Source organism: Nyctibius grandis, chromosome 13 (genome assembly GCF_013368605.1).
Source record: "Nyctibius grandis isolate bNycGra1 chromosome 13, bNycGra1.pri, whole genome shotgun sequence".
NCBI lineage: Eukaryota > Metazoa > Chordata > Aves > Nyctibiiformes > Nyctibiidae > Nyctibius > Nyctibius grandis.
Genome location: NC_090670.1, coordinates 15,437,427 through 15,457,617, shown reverse-complemented (window position 1 = coordinate 15,457,617; position 20,191 = coordinate 15,437,427). Strand labels below are relative to the sequence as shown.

The window sequence follows — 20,191 nt, the reverse complement described above, 5'->3', positions numbered from 1 at the left end:
CTATGTGTTGGATAATGTAAGACATCGGAGAAAGACAACAAAACTTAAAATACTGGGAGAGGATTAAGTATCATAGTTAGTTGCAGTAAATAAAAACAAACACCACCATTATGCAAGAGTATTTTATTTTCTGCCTTAAACAAATAAAAAAGCACATTTCCAATTTGAGGTAAACCATTAGTAGTAGTTTGCAAAGAGTATAAATGTCTCTAAAAATAAAACAGCAACACAAAGGTCATGACAAGATTTACATTTGTCTCTAGACCTTCATTAGGTAGTTCATGCAGTACCACTTTACGCAAGCTACCTGGCTCAAACACCCACACTCTTCATTTGAAGGCCCAGCATAAGCAAAAGAAATGCCATGACAGTGTTAGGACTGAGGGAAAGTAATTTGTTCTCACCACAGATGGCCTCAGGCACTTTAACATGTTGTGTCAACTTGTTTATGAAAGCTGCTGTTGTGCAATGCACTCGACTTCCGAACAATTTTGCCTAGTTTACACCTTCCCACTCAGGACTCAGTTCATCATTTTGGTTGTGTTGCTAAATTGAAACAACTCAGCTGAACAGCCAAACTGGAGAAACAAAATACAGGGAACTATACCAGACAAGCACCCAAGTAGAACCACCTGGACAAGAAACACGTTTACGAGTGATCAGCAAATCATTAGTTATCTCCTTGGAATTTCTGAGAAAGTCTTGCAGAAGTATTTTGGATAATGAAGGAACATGTTTACATTTTTCCTTGGTCAAATCCATTTACCCAGCCCCCTCTGGTAGGAGACTAGGTTACACAGTTGGAACAAACCTAGTAATTAAGCGTAGATGTAAGCTAAGAGAGCAAATAAGTAAAAAGCAATTCAAAGGTGAGGTCCCCCAGGTATAGCATTGCTGGTTATGCAAGAGATTGCGCTGTTTCTTTTAATGGCAACGTTCCAAAGCAAGAAAGGCCTCAACACAGAAACAGCTTACACCATGTTATTTTATTTTGTATAGGAAACTTCTAGAAGTGACATTGCCCAGTAGCATTTTTCTGCTAGTTGAAGCTGCATGTGGAAGAGCACTTGTTAATCATGCCATAGCAGCAAGTCATCTTTTTTAGGCGTAGGAATCAAGAGCAGCTGATCTTCCCCATTTAATATCATTTCATTGAAATGGTTTTTCCCATTTAATATAATTTCATTAAAATCCACAGAAGAGTTTTACTAAGAGGAAAAGTGAATGAATAGTAGTCCAATTGAGTTACACTTCATGGTGTACCTGGGTTTTAGGGATGCCTAGTTACACTCAATATCTAAACCTTTGTAACACTTCAGATGTGCTTTAAAAGTAAACAAAGAATATTAATCCATGCATAATTATGCATGACTGAATACATCAAGTATTAATCAGTCCTTATTAATTTTGTAAGTATCTAAAAGTGATTAACCTCTCAAAAACCATCTTTTTTTAAAGCAGTTAGTGTTTCATCTGTGAGCCACTATGTAACTCCTTAAAAGCCAAATTATCTTATGTAGTATTGAATTACATTGCACCACAAATTAGTATGATGTTTCATGGACAAGTAAAATATAGTCCCTTTTCTAAAGGAATTACAACCCGAGGCCCAGATCCTACAAAAACACACACAAACAAGATTTAGTGGAATTTGTGTTGCACGTGTGAAGTTACTCTCGTGCTTGTGTCCACAGTGCTAGGTTGTTAATGAAAAACTGGATTTCAACCTACTCTGCACTAAATGGTGATAGAAGAAAACCAGTAATAGTCCTTTATTGCCAAAATTGCAGTTGCACAGACATTTTTGTGCAATTACTTTTGCACAGACATTTTTTGTTCATACGTCAGATTATGCAGGTTTAAAGGAAGACAGATCTTAGACCTTTAGTAGTTTACCACTGAATTTGAAAAGGAAACCTTTGAAAAGAAACAATTCACTGTAACTCTGGACCTTTTGTAAGCATTGCTGCTGTTGCAACTTGTAGAACAGAAGTGGAATGTTACAAATGATCCTTTACAATTCAAAAATAGATTGTTCCTCACTGCACGCTCTAGTCTTTTTTTGCATCCTGGGCATCTTTTTCTTCTTCATCGGAGTATACGGTGGGTTCCTCCCCTTCCTTCAGCAGCTTACCAACATGGTGATACTTAACTGGGAAAAAGAATAGAATCCAAGTCATGATTCTGCCCTGAAGATGTACCTTTTTTAACTCCTATGTTTGTTTCCTGAATTAACAAGATGCCTATATTACAATAAAACAGCTCTCAACAACTTGTTCCAGACACTGGGGGGAAGGAGAAAAGCTGAAATCAACTACCTGAACTACTGTTAATGTTGTAGTAAGTGTAAGAAACACGCAAAGTGAACATCACTATAATTCTTCTTCTATTGCCTAAGCCAAAAGATGAATGAATGTAAAGACATGTGTAAACTGAGGGACTCATCCAGCTAAAGAAACAGAATCCTGGATTAGATTATTTCTCTTGCCAATGTCAAAGCTAGTTTTTCAACCAAGGGCATTATCAGAATATTTACATTATGTATTACAAGTGCACGCATATACATATCTCCACACATGTACACAACTTTCAAGGGCTTTTATTTTTTGTAATATATGTTGAAATATCCAACAGGACAGAAGAGAGATCCCTTCTCCCAAAGATAAAACCGGATCTGTTATCCGATTATGCAGCTAAGCCTCTGCTTTATTTTATATCTCTTATTGAACATGTAAAAATGCCAAGATCATATACGTGTCAAGCTATGTTGCCCATCTGTCAACTTCAACAAAGAAAAAGATGCCTGACTACAAGTATTTTGGACTAGCATTGTGGTTATAATTAATAAGAATTTAAAGCAACTAATTGCCAAATTTACTAGAAACATAGTAATAAAAAGAGCATATTCACTGTCAGTCCTGATGCCCAAGTCTTGAAAAGGCAGATTTAAACACTAGTTTAGGTCAGATATTTGGTAGTGTAGTTCTGGTTTCCACCACATACTTGTTAGCATCACAAAACAGCCATTCAGTGTGGCATGATTAACAGTCTTGATTAAGCCAGGAAGAGCGCCAAAATAGAAGGGGCACATTAGGTCAGAACTGAGACGTTCTAATGACATTATGTGGAGGAAAGCTCCATTCTAGCTAGTGATAGTAAATCTTTAATACTGAACACTAGATTTAAAAACAAAAAACACTTGATTTCCACTATACTGCTTGTTTGTATATGAAATTTCCATCATATACATATATATATAAAAATATAAATTAATACAGACAAACGATACATTTATTTTTTGTCTTATCTGAGTAGAAATAATCCCTTTGGTGTTCACTTGCCTAAAAGGCATCATGAGAGATGGAGGAATTATTTTTCATCAACAAGATACACAAAAGGAGAAAAAAAATCATACCAGTGGGCATGCCCTGGTACAAGGTCAACACAGCAATTTCCATAAAACTGTCAGTTGAAGTTCTCCTTTTTGAGCAGCAAGTTGAGGCACATGACACAAAACAGCTGGAATTGCCTTTTTAAACTTTTAATACTAAGTATAGAAAAACAAGGCAACTACGAAAGTGACTTCCTTCTGTTCATTTTAGAACAAACATCTCAGGTGTGCAAGTTGCCTTTTTTGCTCTGCCGCCCTGGCCATCACTGGCACGGTAATGACCAGGCTGCTTGCAAGCGCAGAGGTGGCATTTGCCCATTCCTAATCACCTTCTGGGGGAGAAAGGCAGCTGGATACAGTTGTCCATAAAATCTGATAAAGCCACCAGCAAGGCCATGCAGAATAATTTATTTAGGGTAAAAAAAGTTATATCAAGAGCTCCAAGGGGAAAAGGCCTAGTTTAAACAGTCTTCAAAATCAAAAAACCCAAGAAGTAGTAATTCAAATGTTACTATGATTTCTGAGAAGCCGAACTGGACATAAGCTTCATTTTTTTCAGAGCATTAAAATCTAATTGTCTCTATAGATGGGGTCTTAAGGGTATCACAAACATGCTCTTAATTCCAATTCCTGTCAACTTTTTGGGTGGTCTTACTGATCTTATCCTATGACAGAGTGCTTCCGTCTCTCCTACGGTTCTGTAAGGAGCAGAGGGAGGGAGAAAGCAGAAGGAAAACCTGACATTTCTCTTAATTCTTTTGAGTAACAGTAACTCTAGTAATACTTAGTAAGCTGAGGTATTAACTCAAAGTAAGTTTCCAGACTGATGCTTCCAGCTGGTAACAGCCTTTTAACCATTGCTTCCCTTCTTACATACTAGTTAGCTACTTCTTTGTAAATAGGTTTAAAATTGCTTACAAGTGAATTGTGACTCCCAGTCCCTCAAGGTCTCTTGCTGTGTAGCGTTGAGATCAGAGAGGTCATCATACTCATCCCTCAGAGCCTCCTTATCCAGGCAGAAAGTGGCAAGACCTCGGGATGCATCTCTTCCAGCAAAAATCCCATACGGGCCCTCTTTAAAATAAAAACATAAGCAGCATTATGACAGAGGTAACGGATGCTGTATGATCTCAACGGATCAGAGTCCCCAAACTGAAACAGATGATGAGTTCCTACCCTGACCTGTGTGTGGGTCAGAGGTGCCTCAAACTTCTGAAATGTTTTTAAGTTTTATTCTACCTGGCAATAAAGGAAAACAGATGAAGAGGACAAGAAAAAAAAACATGGGAAGAGATACTGAGTTTGCTGAAACATCAGAACAAGGAACCACACAACGGTGCATGGAACATACAAACAGGGTGAGAATAAGCATACAAATTGGGAAGCACATCCTCAGAAAGAGGAGCAGAGGAAAGATTTGTAAGTCTGAGTTGAAATTGAAGTTTTCTAAGAGATGCTCCTGACTTAAAGAGCTGAAAGGATGACTTGACAGAAAATGTGAGATACTAGAAATTACCAGCTTGGACGAAACATATATTAAACCTTTCAAAAAGCAAGATGAACTCAAATGATCAAAACATGCAACTCACAGTAGATCAGAGATATCTTATCAAGACAGACTCTTGCTAAACTTCATTAATGATTAACTTGCTTGCATGACAAGCTGAAAATGAGATATCACATGTTGCAACTAGACACTGAAAGTTCTTCTTAAGGGAGCTTAAAGAAGTTAGATGTGAACTCTGGTTACTCCAGAGAACACGCCATCTTCCACACCTCCCAGAGTCAGCATTTTCCTAAATTCATCAAAAGAATCTTACTTTTCTTTTGAAATTAAAACCAAGCTAGCCAGACACTGTAATGAACCATTCAGCAATTATAAAATTAAATACAACGGGCAGCTTTTACTGTTGTCAAGGAAAGCAGCACCCAAAGCATGGTCCTTAAGTGGTTTTTAGTTTGCACAAATACAAAACCGCACTTCTAACTCAGCTGTACATATCATCCTGACTGCTGCAGAATGCAAAGTTACAGTCCAGCATCATTCAGCGACAGTCTCCAGTCTATGTTTGGACCAAAAGTAATAATCTCGTTATGCTTCCAAATACGTGGTGTCTCCTGCATATTCTCCTTGTCTCCGAGCAGCACTGGCAGCTCACTTCTGCAGCTACCAGGGGTCTGGATAGCTCATGAGTGGTTATGCCAGATGGATCATGGTACACACTAGCAAGCCTCAGTGAGGCTTTTTAACTGGAGGCCTCTGTTAAAAATAAAAACCTATGCCCTGCTAGAGGTGATAAAACTCTTACATCTGGGTGCACATACTCCCACTCACCTCATCAGTAGCTGCTCTATAAACCTCTTCATGGCTTATTCAATCTTTGCATATTTGAACTGCCTCCACTCCTGATAGGAAGCTGGTTTAATCTAAATTGCGAGGTATTTAGTATAAATATTATGCAAGAGAGTGATGTCCACTAAAAGCTGGGAATGGAACGTAAACACTGAGAGAACACTTTGATTCTGCTGCCTGGCATCAGGCAAAGGCACCCGAGGCCGACAAAGCCACCCAACCCAACCCCGGCACAACTTCTTACGGTACTTGTGGTATGTGTAACCTGCCCTGGGAAAATAAAGAGAATAATGAAGCAACGTAGGCTGGCAAAGCCGGATTTTTTTACAATACCAAGGCCCGACTCTGGAGCCCAGGCAACAGCGGTAATCCTGCCCCCGGCCTCACCGAGGAAGGCAGGTCTCCCAGCGCTGCTGGCTGCGCGATCTTGTCACAGGCCGAGCTGCGCACACCCTCCCCAGCTCTAAGCAAGCCGAATCCTCTCCAAATCTCCGGATCGTGAGCAGGCGAGAGGGCACGGGCAGCTTAGCCGAGCGCTTATCTCGCCGGCCAGGAGGCGGGTTAGGCATTAACGCGGAGCACACCGATCCCTGCGCCGCAGGGAACAACCTCCCCCGCCAGCACCGGCCCCGCGGCGGGGCGCAGTCGGGCCTGACCCTCCGGCCCCGGCGCCCGAGCAGGGGGGTGGGCGGCGCAGGCCGCCCTGCCCGCGGGAGCCGAGCGGCGGCCAAGTCGCCGAGGCCCCCGTGATCCCTCCGGCCAGCGGCCCCGGCCGGATCCCGAGCACAAAGAGCCGGGGATCCCCGGGCTGGGCCCGGCCCCTCCACCCTGGGCTCGCCGCGGCGCCGGCCCCCGCCGCTCACCGGGCCCGTAGAACTTCCTGGCGCGGGTCACGTCGAAGACTTTGCCGTTGATGGCCATGAGGATGCGGGGGTCGCGCACCCCGTCGTAGGGCCGCAGCTGCGCCAGCGTGAAGTCGCGGCGCTTCATCTTGGGCAGCGGCGGCGGGTCCGCCTCACCCGCCGGCACCGCGGGCCGGTCGCCCCGCAGGATCTGGTAGAGCAGGAAGAGGCAGAGGCCCAGCAGGCTCAGGTTGAGCGGGGAGCCCACGATCTCCAGCAGCAGGCCGCCCCCCTCGGCCGCCGCCTCCTCGCCGGCCATCGCCGCCTCCTCGTGGGCCATCGGACTCGGCTGCGCTCCGGTACGGCGGGCTCTGAGGCGCGATGCGGTGGCCGCTGCAGGGAGGAGGAACCAGCCCGCCTCAGCGCGCTGAGGGGGCGGGACGCGGCCGACGGGCGGGCTGAGGGGGCGGCCCGGCCGTGTGGGGCCGGCGGCGGGAGGAAAGACGAGGCTGAGGGCGGGGAGAAGCTGAGGGCGGGGAGAGGCTGAGGGCGGGGAGAGGCTGAGGCGCGGCTGAGGGCGGGGAGAGGCTGAGGCGCGGCTGAGGGCGCGGCTGCCGCTCTCTGTCTGAGGGGAAGCTCAGTGCCGGCCGGTTCCTCACCCACTTCCGACAGTAGATGGTGGTGTGAGGCAGGCGATGGCGAGGGCCGTCCGGAGAGCCCGCGGCCCGGCGAGGGACGCCGCGCAGCTGAGGCGAGGACGGCTCCGCGTAGGGCGCCGCCGGCCGCCATTCCCCGCTGAGGCGGCAGCAGGTCAGGTCAGGTCAGGCCGCTGCAGCGGCAGCTCCGTGGCACACGGTTTCACAGAAATTTTGGCAAAAATAACCTCGGGGTTGCGTTAGACCCGTGTCAGAGCTGCAGCGCTGGCCTGCTGGGAGCCAGCCGGTCCTTTCCCCGCATTCGCTACTCCTGTGCGAGGGCGCATCTTTGCTTTCCTGGCGGGGCGGTATCTTTTCGGAATACGATGGTGGCGAACTCAAAGCAGGAGAAAAGGGAGGAAATTACCAGACTTCTGGGTTTTTCCCATTCAGGTAATACTCCCCCCAGCCCCCAAAAACCACAGAAGCAGAAACCACAAGGTACTGTTATGAAAAAGTGTCCAGTCGTGGACTTCTTTATTCAAGCTTTTCAATGGAAATTGTTGTGAGGTAAAACTTAAGATGAAGGCAGTACTAACTTGATGTATCTACTCGATACGGTGTTCACATGGAGCAACGGGAGCCCTAAATACAGTTAAGCACTGCTGGTGTCATCTGCTCCTTTGTATCAGGTGTGAGAAAGCAGAAGTGATGTTTTGTGTCTGACTAATGGTCTCTGCAAATTGTGTCCTCACCAGCCTTGAAAAAGAACATAAACCTAGTCAGAGTATCATTGTTCCCTCTGCACAAGTGAGTAATATCACTCGGGGCACACATGGAGAAGAAATGCAGTGTACCTTGCATTGTAGCTTGGCAGGTCGTTCCTATCGCTGCTTGAGTGGATGAAGGCTGCTTTTAATGAACCTAACATTGGGACATTTATTAAATAAAATTGGAAGCAGTGCATTTCATTTACTTTCTAATTCTCAGTGTCAGGAAAACTACCTGAAAGGAGGTTGTAGCGAGGTAGGTGTTGGTCTCTTCTCCCAAGTACCAAGTGATAAGAAGGGAGGAAATGGCCTCAAGTTGTGCCAGGGCCGGTTTAGATAGGATATTAGGAAAAATTTCTTCACTGAAAGGGTTGTCAAGCGTTGGAACAGGCTGCCCAGGGAAGTGGTGGAGTCACCATCCCTGGAGGGATTTAAAAGACGCGTAGATGTGGTTTAGTGGTGGACTTGGCAATGCTGGGTTAACGGCTGGACTTGATGATCTTATAGGTCCTTTCCAACCAAAATGATTCTATGAAAATTTTAACTCTGGGGGCCAGCGGGGCTACCGATAAAAGAGTTTTGCCTTTTGGGATACACTCAAGACCTCTCAGTGGTAAGGGGTTTAAAATGTTTGCTCTTCTAAGGCGAGGTGTTTAGTTCCACTTGCTGTCTGATTTGGGAAGCTCTTTGTTTTATTGATCAGCACTTGGACCTTGGTCTGTCCTTTTATAGTATACACTGACTTTTGCTTCCACCTGCTGTGTAACTTGAAAAGTCTTTGTTTCATTGATCTGATGACTGAGGTTTGTATTTGGTAATGAAGCATGCCTGGGTTTTGATCCTATTTAGGAAACATAAATATTATTCAAACTAGGAGCTGTATTACCTAGATGACAGTTAGTTCTGCTCAGTCTAGACAGGACGCTATTACACTTCATCATGTTGATATTAAATGTTAGAGGAATAGATGTAGAAAAACCAGAAATTTGGAGGGTGATTTTTCTTCATTTTTTACTATACATTTTGTTCAAGAGAGAGGAAAAAACACAGACTCCACAACAACCCCAACCCTGAATGTGACTGTGAACCAGACACTGAAGGGAGGGAAAAAGAAGCTCTGTTTATGCCTAGTACCCTAGAGAAACCATGCGAGAACAGTTCATTCTTAGATAAAGAAGGGCCAGGAAACATTGCCAAGATTGATAGAATCTCAAGTTATCTGTCACATCAGCACTGGTACTGCAAGTTACAGTTGCCCAACTTCAAGCTCTTTTTTTACCTTGCAGCATATCAAAAAATATTCATATGCCTCAGAATGCATCTTAAGAAAAAAATAAGAACAGCTACTTAGAAATAAATGGGCGTAAATAAAATTATGATACATCAGTCAGAATTATCTAAATTCATGAACCCTTTGTTGTACATTTCTTGCTAGCAAGCTTAAATGGAACTGAGGTTCTAGTCAGAATGGAGTTGGCCCCTGCTCCAGTTAAATACCATAGGCATTAGCTGTGCACCCACACAGGTTTTCCTCTCCATTCTACAGACAACAATAGGTTCCTCCTCGAAACCATTCTGTTAACAACATCTATGAGATGGGTTGATAAAGCAGTTCTAATGTAATGCTCTCTTCTTATTAATTGAACAAAACATTGGAATGCAGAAAACTTTTCATATCCTTGGAAATCGGAGTAGTCCAAACAGTTTTAAAATATTGCTGCTTGTTTTTTTGATAACCAGCATAAATCTGTTAGAGATGAAGCAAAATTAGCTCCACTACACCTCAGCATTCTTCTTACTGCTCTATTTCCACTTTGGAACTTGTCTGGTAGATTTAATGAATCTTTTAGAGCATATTTAATGCTTCTCAACAAAGTGTGCTTTGCTTAGGTTCCCCATGATAGGCTTTACCTTGGCTGAGTACACGGGGACCATTGTTGCCAAGCTGGTTTTGGTCCTCGCGTTCTCTCATTGTTCCTTTGGAAGCCCTCCACAGGAATTCTTTTCTCTAACTTACCTGGCTGCCAATTTTAATTCAAACTATGACTGCAAGAAAGTTTTCAGAAGTTTGCAAAGATACTGATGCCTAATTTGCATTACTTGTGAGCAGATTCCCAGAGCTGTTGGTCACCTGGAACTATTGCTGGCTTTCATTTGACCTGCAAGGACCCAGGGTTTCTGAAGTAGAGATGAGGTATTCTAGTCTCTGAGCTTACTGAGAATTGGTGATAAATAAAACCACTGGCAAGTCAGATCTTTACTGTCCAGCCTAAAGTCTGATTTGTAACTCCCACCTGAGAATTTGAGAGGCTTCAGTAAAGTACTGTAGGATTGCTTTACTAACAGCTTGTAGCAGCCATAGAGAGAAGTTTTTGCCTTGTGGTCCAAACACCTCTTGGAATCTGTAGACTTCTCAGGAAACCGAAGAAACTAAAAAGCAAGATTAAATGTGCTCCACAGGGACACAAGGAATTCAAGTCCTCTAGAGAGAGACAACATATCATACGAGACTATCCAATCAATTTACATAGGCAAGCTCTGCCATACCTGCCTGGTTCTCACAGCTGGTGTGATATGGGTGTTACTTCTCCCTCTTTTTTTTTTCCTTCTCCCACTGGTAATAATTTAACTTACTAACAAGGAAAAAGAAAGGAATGATGAGGAGCTGTAATCCCGCTTTTCTTTTACTGACTAGTGCCTACCTATGCCAAGAACACAGAACCTCTCCCTAAACTGCAGAGGTCCAGTAGGCCGAATATACTCCTAACACTGGCAGCAGGCGTTACATTAAGCTGCTGTTAGGAGTTCCAGGTGCAGAGCAGGCATCTGACCTAGGAATGCCCTGAATTATGTCTAGTCCTCAGATCAAAAGCATAGACCATCTTTCTGATGGACTTCCTTTTTTTTTTTTTTTTTTAGTTTTTATTTCCATCTCTGTCACATTTCTGTTTATTTTTCAGTTGCATCTTCTGACTTTCTAGCTGTGTTCTTCATCCAGCTAAGTTCTAGAAGAAAGAACTTTGCAATGTGAAGATGACACTATGCTGAAGGCTATCAAGATCCTGTCGTTCCTGGAGATATATACGTGTAAACATCTGCAGCATAAAGCAGCTCCAGATGGGAATTTTTACCAAGTTTTAGAAAATGCATCAGAGAGGCGGGTTGGAAAGGCAGAGACTGCTCATGCTGGAGAATTGCTTTCCTTGGAAACATACTGATGTGAGCTTGCAACTAAAATCTCCCCACCCTCCCCCCGCCCAGCATCACCTTCCCGCTTGCTCGCTTGTTGTTTAGACTGCCAGGACTAAGGTTTTCGGTTCAGTCATGCCGAACAGGACTGACAGTCACCGTGACAAGAAAGCTTGCTTGGCCTGTATGTACAGCAGCTACGCTAGAAAGTTTTGGAGATGTCTTTTAACTACAGGTGAAAATCTAGGTCATGAATTGTCAGTATGGGCTCCTTTTTTGAAAGGCAGCAGATGTCAAAAATAATCTGGACAAGCTGTAGATATTTCTGGAAGAGGCAAGGAAAAAAGAACACATAAGTCTGCACGTGATTCTTGCCATGTAATAGTCTCAATATCCCTAGAAAGCACACTGATTGACACTGAAAGAGTAAATAAAATCCCTGACTTCCTGAAAATAACTCCTTGGATTTGCTTACAGGTCTGATGAGCCAGGAGGGCTTTATGTATGAAAAATAACTGGATGACATGAGGGAAACTTGGTGCATTCACAGATTGAGTCAAATCAGTATCACTGTTAGCGTGATACTGTTAGAGTAGGAAATGTTATCTCTGCTCCATTAGTGTCGGATAGGGAAATGGTATCCATTGCATGTACGTGTCATCTTCAGCAGGACCAATTTTTACTTACACTGGAGACAATCACTTTGTATTTTGGGATGCATGAGCCGTCTTCACTTGTGTCACTATATCATGGAAGCAGGGTCTGTTATTTCTTGGCTGCTGCCATGGAGTGCTAGTTCTGCTACAGACCAGATCGGTCTGTTTCAATGTGAATTGACAACTGACTTCAACATTAATAGATTTAAAGGTTAGGAGAAGGGAGGTATCAATAAACTAGGATGGTAGAGTGTTCTAGGTGTAACCGTGCAACATTTTAGTTGCAGAAATGCAACAAGATAGGCATGGATTCTCCTTTCAGGTTGAGTTTATTTAGGTGAAATCTGCTTCTAACATCCCTAGTTGATTACAGAGAGTGCTTTTGCTGCCTTTCTTTGGTCTGCTTTAGTTAGGTGGTCAAATCCAAAGCAGCACTGACGAGATGGGAGTGACTGAGTAAAAAGAAGAAAGCAGCAGCAGGCAGACAGACATGTGGAAGGAATATCACTTGCTTTTTTCCCCCAAATCATCTAGGTGTCTAGTTAGCTTAGATACACTTCCAGGTGCAAGCCAAATTTCTGTCTGTTCCACACATGGTTCCTTTTATCTTTGTTTTTTTCATTTTATTAAACAGTTGAAGACAGTTCAGTCATGCCTGCTTTGACACAAAGTTAGATTGCTAAGTAGTGATCTGGTGGAATCCAGTTTTCAACACGTTAAGGAAGCACTCTGTTAATTTCTCAGCCTGACCCCTTTCCAACTGGTCTAGTTATGCAACATCCTCACCTCAGTGGGAAAATCTTTCAGACCCTGAAAGTCATCCCCCGGCCTGAGAGATGTTATGCAAATTATGTATGCTGAGAAGATGCCTTGTGCCCCAGATCCTCTAGGCAATGTGCTGAATGCAGAGGCTTAGGTCATCAGGCTTGATGTTTTCCCAAGCAATTGTGTCGCAGGAGCTAGGCCGCAGAACTGCCCGCTACCGTCATGCCGTAGGCTTGCCTTACACGGCTGAATTATTGCAGGTCTCCCAGGCCTGAGTCTGTAAGATTCCACGGACACCAAAGCAGTGGGGAAGCCCAGGAAGCCTCGGAGGTAGCAGAGAGTTCCCACCCCATGAAGGCAAAAGACAGAGCCAAAATTCCCGCGATATCGAACCCCTCCGTTTACTGAACGCGGTGCTTTCCCAGGCCGAGCCCAACATGACAGCGGCAGCGTGCGGCCCGGCCTGAGGGGCAGCCCCGGTGCCGAGGGGATCCGGCGGGCTGAGCCGCCCTCCCGCGGGGACGCCCCGCCGCGGCACCCTGCGCGCCGTTCCCGCGGCCCTCCGGGGTGTCGGTGCCGCTCCGCTCGCTCGCTCCCACGAGGGAGCACCCCTCCGGGGCCGTTAACACGGTGCGTGGGAGGTGGGGCCTGCTGCCTCGGACCTGCTGCACCGAGCCCGGTGCCCGGGGCGCGCGCTGGCCGCCGCTGGGCGGCGGGGCCGAGCGGGGCGCGCGGCGGGTGCGGAGCGGCGCGGGGCGCTCGGGCGGCGGCCGGTGAGTGGCGGCGGCGGGACGGGGGACGGGGAGGGCAGGGCAGGGCAGGCGGTAAGGGGGAGGGGGCACGGCCCCAGCCCGGGCGGCTCCGTACCGGCTGCCCCGGCAGGGCGAGGGCTCCTGCCCGCTGCTGCCGCTCCCCCGCCCCTCCGGTGAGAGCTCCTCGGGTCGGGCTTTGCGCACGCGAAGCCCCCGGAGCCGGGCAGTCGTGGGATGAGGCTAACGGGTGTTTAGTGGCGTACGCGAGCAGCGTGAGCTTTCTGTGATGCACTCTTTGTTCAAATGCTTTATTCACCGACTGCTGGCCCACGTCTCCTTACTCCTGCTGCGAATGTCGGGTCTGTCGGGCTAAATTGGCGTCCTCATCCTTAACAGACTTGCAGTCTCTCAGTGTCAGACCTCTACGTTTTATGCCCTAAAACAATTTTTTAACCTATGTTAGTTAACTGGAGTGGTCACAGTTATTAATACCAGCTGCCTTTTGTCTCTTGCACCATTAGTGAAATTGCTGGCTGTCTCCCAGCTGCGAAGTCTTAGCACTGGTGTTGGGGACTGGGAGAATCCACGTGATCTCAGAGCGAGTATGCAGTGGTGATGTGAGAGAAGTGGTAAAGTCTTGTAAAGGGAGCAGATCTGATCCATAAGCTATAGTAGAATGAAAAGACACCTGCCATGTCATCTCTTTCATGATTATTTTGCTGATACACTCCATAGTTTAAGAGCTTGTTCTTACAAACAACTATATGCAGGAGTAAAGCCTTAATCACATAACGACTTTGATGAATATCCTATGATAACTATCCTTGTGCAAGCAGGAGTGACTCACGTAAGGGCAAGTGCTTTCATCAGGGTAACAAGCTACAGGCAGGGTGTGAGCACAGATTATCCAAGAACCCCAGTGAACCACCTCCAGTCTTTTCCATAGCCTAGTCCAACTGCTTTCTTGGAAGTATCATTTGAAATGTCCCTTTCCCCTTCCAGCCATTGTCCCATGTCCTTGCACCACATCCTACGGAGATCTCTGTGTGAATGGATTCCTCTGCCTAGACTTATGCAATTGTCAGAGCTTGTCCGATGCAGATTTGGATGGGGTTTTATTAATTTCAAACCTGGTGTAGCAGATTGGAGAACTGGAAAGAGGTAGACGAGTACACATATTCTGAACTACTTGGGATTACACTCGCTGCACATCTTTTACACTTTGTGTTATCCTTCTGATATTTGGTGGAAACTGAAGGAGGTTACAGGTAACTTGAAGTATACTGTTAGGAACCTTTAAAACAGAAAGGCAAGTTTAGTGGCATTATCTTTTATTAACAGCTCCATGAACATGAGTTTTCTATTTCTTTTTCTCTAACACAATATAAAAAATGATAATTAAGACTCCAGTACCTTTGCAGATACATTATAAGATGAGAAGTGCAAATATATAGTTATCTTGCTGTTATAAAACAAATACAATGAAAAAGTAGTCCAGTGATTTCATGGGCATGGAATAACTTTTTGCACTGTTTGGTTGATCGGTTGTTTATAGTTTGGACTTCTAGCTATATACTGTACAGTCCAGTACATTGTTAGTGCTTCAGGCCAATTCCTGAAGAATATCCTGCCTGAAAAGTTACATTGACTTAGTGAAATTGCTCATCTGTTTCTAAAGAATGTCAATAGATGGCTTATCACAAGATCAACACAGTTACACTTCTCCAGACTGAGCTGCTACATAGTCATAAAAAAATGCAGCCCTGTTGCACAGGTGGCGTGTGAGGTTTGCAAGGGTTCCAGAACCATCCAGCCCAACAGAGAGTTTGTATCCATATCTGCAGAATTCAAAGTTGGCTTGGTTCTCACTGTAGTATAAGAAAGTGCAAAGCACTTCCTACCTCGGACTTTATAACTGACTCAAGTTTAGTATATATATAGATTTATGCAATTATGTATGTATACAAATGCTTTTTCTACTGTGCAAAACTAAGTTACTTGGATGCTACATGAACCAAAAGTAAACTCCTCCGTTTTTTTAAATCATCGAGAGCTGGAAGACTTTTCGACTTAAGCTATTTGCTTGTGCTTCCATCAAAGATTTGATGGAAGTTTTCTGAAAATGAAACGTCACAGATTCCTGTGACCACAAAGATGGAGATATGCCTGGTGCAGATTTCATGACTCAAAATTCTTTGTCTTTTGGAACTCACAGCACAGGTTTTTGGCTGTATTCAGACATTTGGGAAGTAGATCTCCCTTTAGACTTATTTTTAGTCTTCCCAGGAGCCAGTAAGTGCAGACTTCACCTGCAAAAATTAAGTTTTACAACTTAAGTTTTACTGGCATTGGCTTCTGTTTCAAAGTTAATATTTGTCTCCACTTGAAATGTGTCTTAATTTACCAGTCAGAGAATTTGCTGCAGACAAATGCACAGCTATGTTTTCTTTTACCAGAAGAAGACATATGACAGTCTAAGAAGGAATGAGAAATTGTACTTTGTCCAAAAACCTGCTTAATACAGGCCCATTGATTTAGATTCTAAATAAATTTATTTGGAGTCCAATGGTTACTTAGAATATTTCAAGAGAAAGCACTAGCTGCAAGTGCAAATGCTGGGGTTGTGCATAAGCATTAAGAGAAGGTCTAAGATGTTACTGAGTTTTGAACAGCTGTGAAAATGGGCACTCGGTGAACAATCCTTTGTGTACGTGGGAGAGAGTCTAAGACATTTAATACCAACAAACACATCTTTAGTCGTTACTGCTTAATCTCTGCTAAAATCCACAACTTTGACCAGAATGCGTACTGTGTCTGATACTGTTGAAGTGTGTTAGAGATTAATTCCTACTTATTTATTTATTTATGTGAATGCTCTCTATATAAACGAAAGTACACATTGGTTTAGCAAACTGGGGAGTTGGTTTTATTTGTTTTTTATTTTTATTCCTGGGGATTTTCAGTAATCCTTGTGTTTGCACTGTGGACAGTGTCCGTGGTGTGGTTGGTCTCAGTGTCTTTACTTATGTAACATGAACATCAAGCTGTGCAGTAAGTAAAACAGGGGACAAAGCAGAGTGGCTGCAGTCCCTGTCATACATCAGACTGCAAGCCTTGGCTGTGGTAGGAAGGGTTGAATTCAGTGGAAAGACTGTCATTGATTTGAATGAGCTCTGGATATGGCCCAAACTCAAGAATGGGTGGCTTGACTTTATTGGAATGTCACCAGCATCATGTTGAGTCATGCGTACACAGATACATATACATCCTCTTAAAGTTCAAAATAGCTTTCAAAAGCAATGCCAATGCCACAAGCATAGATGCCGTTTGCATTTCATCACTTTCTTCTAAACAAATCAAAACACATTGCATGAGATTTTGTTACTTGATGTTGGTTTTAGTGGAAATGCAGTCCTGTCCCCTCATCATTCCCTCAGATGAGTTCCTAGGCTGATTCTTCTGTCTGTTTAAGGTAAATCTACTGTGTAGTTTAAGCATAAAGCTAAATAGCTTTCTCTCCATCTGGAGAAGTTTATCTCCATATCTTTGGTTGACAGCTTACATGTGCAATGGAAGGAGTGCTACAGGTTAGAACTTGAAACCACCTCTTTGGCGAGCAGCAGAGACTGAGATTTGCAGCTGATGTTATTAACAAGGATTGTTTTAACTACTATTCCTCCTTCACTCCTGCTGACTATTGCAGTTCCCCCCCTAAATCTCAGGAGATCTCATCAGGTCATAGCTCGCACAGCCAAGCGATCATGCAAGACTGAACATTCTTCTGACCAACCGAAACCAGGCAAAACTGCCAAAATACATACTTGGCCACAAAGCTTGAAAGCAGAATCTTTAATGATTCAGACATTGAAAATGAAGAAAACACCAAATATTATTTCCAATATACCCACTTGGTTAAGCCATCACATAGTTTTGCTGACTCAGGAATGCTGAATTTGGGGTGGCTGCACTACTCTAAGCTCTTAAAACTGTAGGAAGTAATGAGGATCTTATTTCACAGCTTCTTTTTAAATTGCTGCTTAAAAGCCTGTGGGGGAAAATGGAGGTTAATGCACATACTCACTTTGCTTACAACTTTGATGCCCTTTCTAGAGCTAACCTCAGCAAAACGGTATGTTGAGGAGTTATACAGCCTCTCCTGCTTTCACTGCCATTCTTTGGCTTTTCATCTGCTGTTCCAGCCCTTTCTTCTTTTTGCTGAACACGCATTTCTTAAATTTAATTGATGTTTACTAGTAAGAAGAGGCTGCCATCATTCACAGAAGTCTGTTAAACATTATTGCTATAATTCTCCCAATTTGCACTTTACAAGACTGTTTTTGTATTCCACTATGGAAGGATACCTGCCAGCACGTAAGGGGTTAATGCTGCTGTAGTTTGGCTGGTTCTTTGCCAGTCTTTGCTCTTTTGAGTGCCAAGACTTTTTGGTTTGTGGGTTTTGTTTTTTTGGTGTTTTTTTTTTAAGATTCCTAGCTTAGGAGAGTTGGAGCTGCAGCCCTTACCATGCGATCTGGAGACATTTGTCTCACCCTGGATCACGGTATCTGGCAAACCAGCATCTTTTCCCAGGCCTGTTGCTGACTTGCTGCACGTGACTGCAGCCAGGTAACAGGGGTCTAAGGCTCTTCCTTGCAATGTCAGGATAAATTTTATCCCTATGGTTCAAGAAACTATTCGTGTGTTCCTAAGCACTGGTAATGATGGGAGGGGGAAGGTTTAGAGGAGATGTATTCTCTCATCCTGTTTTTTTTCAAAGCTGTGTCAGAATTTCTGAGTTCTCCTGAATTTACCCTCTGTTTTTTTATATGATACATTTCATTATCTCAGTAGGAGGAAGTGAAAGGGTGAGGGGAAGAAAGCAGGGGAGGTAGGCTGTGTGGTTTACTTGACATTTGAGAAATGGCCCAAGAGTTTCTCTATAAATTTAAAGTATGTACCCGTAGTATAATTACCCAGGAACATGCTACAAGCAGGGAGTGTGTATGAATGGTGCTTGCTTTTTTTTTTCTTTTTCAATCTATATGTTATATTTGAGTCTGACAGCAAATGATTTAACACCTCATAGGGAGCTTGTGGTTTTATGTAATTGACTCTTTAAATCTTAGTTATAAAAAAGGGAGATATGAACGCAATGTTACAGAGAATGGGGCATGGAAGACCTCCTGTGCATTAGGAGAGTAAACGCAACTGGAGATGCCATTTCAGAATTGTCTTGTGTACAATACTAATGAAAGTTTTTTCCAGAATCCTTTGTTTGTTCTTTGCAGATATATTAAGACAGACCTTACTTACAGAGGCATAAAGCTTTAAATTTTTAAAGATTTTGGTCCTTTGAAAGAGATGTAGCGTGCAGCTCTTCCATATCAGAGTAAATTTCAAAACCACAATGCAATGTGTTTGTGTGCTCTTAAGAGTTCAAGAGTAGTACAGTGAGCAGAAGAACATTAGACTGTTTATATACCTGTTGTTAACTACAAGCATGTACTTATTTAAGCATTTATTTTTTTAATGCTTATTTTCTTTTTTTTGGATCTATCTTTTGTACATTATCACTTTATTGCTACTGTGCTGACTGAAGAGTGGATTTAAGGAGAGTTAAACTCCTAAAGCTGGGGGTTCTGCAGTAATTAAAAATGATATCTTATTGTACAAGAAAATACATTAAAATGTTAAGGTTTTTACAATAAATCAGCTCAAAGCAAGAAATCTGAATCAAGGAAAGACTATCATTTATCTCAGAAGTTCTTGCTTTAGTTGATTTGTCAAGCTTCTAGGCTATGCACATGGTTTTATATTCTCTTTTCAATGCAGAGCGGTGTAAAATCATGTTAAATAGAGGAAAGAGAAAAAAAGGAGCAAACCAGCCATTATTATTGTGACGAGTCTGAAGAAACTGTGTTATAAACAATACCACCACAGCTTTTTGGATTAGAGGGAAAAAAGGAATACAAGCAAATTTACATGCTCTGATTCTGGTGATGACTTTTCTTCTGCTCTGCTGGCCCTCAGGCTATGGCCATTGCCACTGCTCTTCATTCTGCAGTTACAAGAGGGATAAAAACAGTCATAGGGCATGACTTAGATTATTCTACTATACATCACACAGCATTAGCACAATCATGTGCCCTCATTCCTCCAAAGGAAAAATATGTCAGATTTTGAACAGGTTTTCATTCTGGTGGAAGGGGTGTTACTTTTGTAGTGTGTACGGGAGTCTGCAGAGATAATCTATTTGCTGTTTTTGCAACTGATTGTCATCAAAATAAAAGCTTGATCGTATTGTCGCTAATACCATTTTTACTGATGAGCAGTGGTTATCTTGCAACATCTAATCGCATTTCCTTTGGATGTTTTTTACTAATATCCCATTATATTTAGCAATTACATATGAATTCATGGTGAGAAAACTTTGCGCAATCTAGGAAGAAAATCCAGAAGTCTTATTAGCGTTTAGCATTTGTACTTGGTTACAATTGCCTTCATGAAATATTAAATCTCATCTGCAGTGAGAAAATACTACAGTATAGGTATTGTGTAATCAAGAAAGCAGTGCAAATCCATCTTATAACTTAGCTCATCACCCTTTAGTTGCATTTAAATACTATCTAGTCTTACACACATTACGTATAGTCCTCAGTAGATGGAGGACTATAGTATTTTCATGACCAAAGGGAGCTCTCTGAGTGCAGAACAAGCATAGCTAATCTTTAGACTTCACACTAGCTTATCTCCAGGCAATATATGAGTCCCTTGAGGACTCAATTAGTACCATGCCAGACACTATCAGTTATATTAGCCTCTATGTTATGTCCAAAGGAGC

At 43.3% G+C, this 20,191-nt stretch overlaps 2 protein-coding genes across 2 annotated transcripts in view; one reads left to right on the top strand and one right to left on the bottom strand.

Annotated features, from left to right (window-relative positions):
• Positions 1-108: 108 nt before the first annotated feature.
• PGRMC1 (progesterone receptor membrane component 1) lies at positions 109-7,050 on the bottom strand. The gene is made up of 3 exons (XM_068411947.1): positions 6,608-7,050; positions 4,310-4,465; positions 109-2,152 (listed from the first exon to the last, which is right to left on the bottom strand). The coding sequence occupies exons 1-3, from the start codon at positions 6,924-6,926 to the stop codon at positions 2,052-2,054; spliced, it is 576 nt and encodes a 191-aa protein (XP_068268048.1). The 5' UTR covers positions 6,927-7,050; the 3' UTR covers positions 109-2,051.
• Positions 7,051-13,326: 6,276 nt separating this feature from the next.
• The window catches only part of KIAA1210 (KIAA1210 ortholog), a 59,650-nt gene continuing 52,785 nt past the window's right edge, over positions 13,327-20,191 (top strand). The window contains exon 1 of the mRNA XM_068411983.1: positions 13,327-13,374. The gene's annotated coding sequence lies outside the window, so the exon portion shown is untranslated. The remainder of the gene's footprint in view (positions 13,375-20,191) is intronic.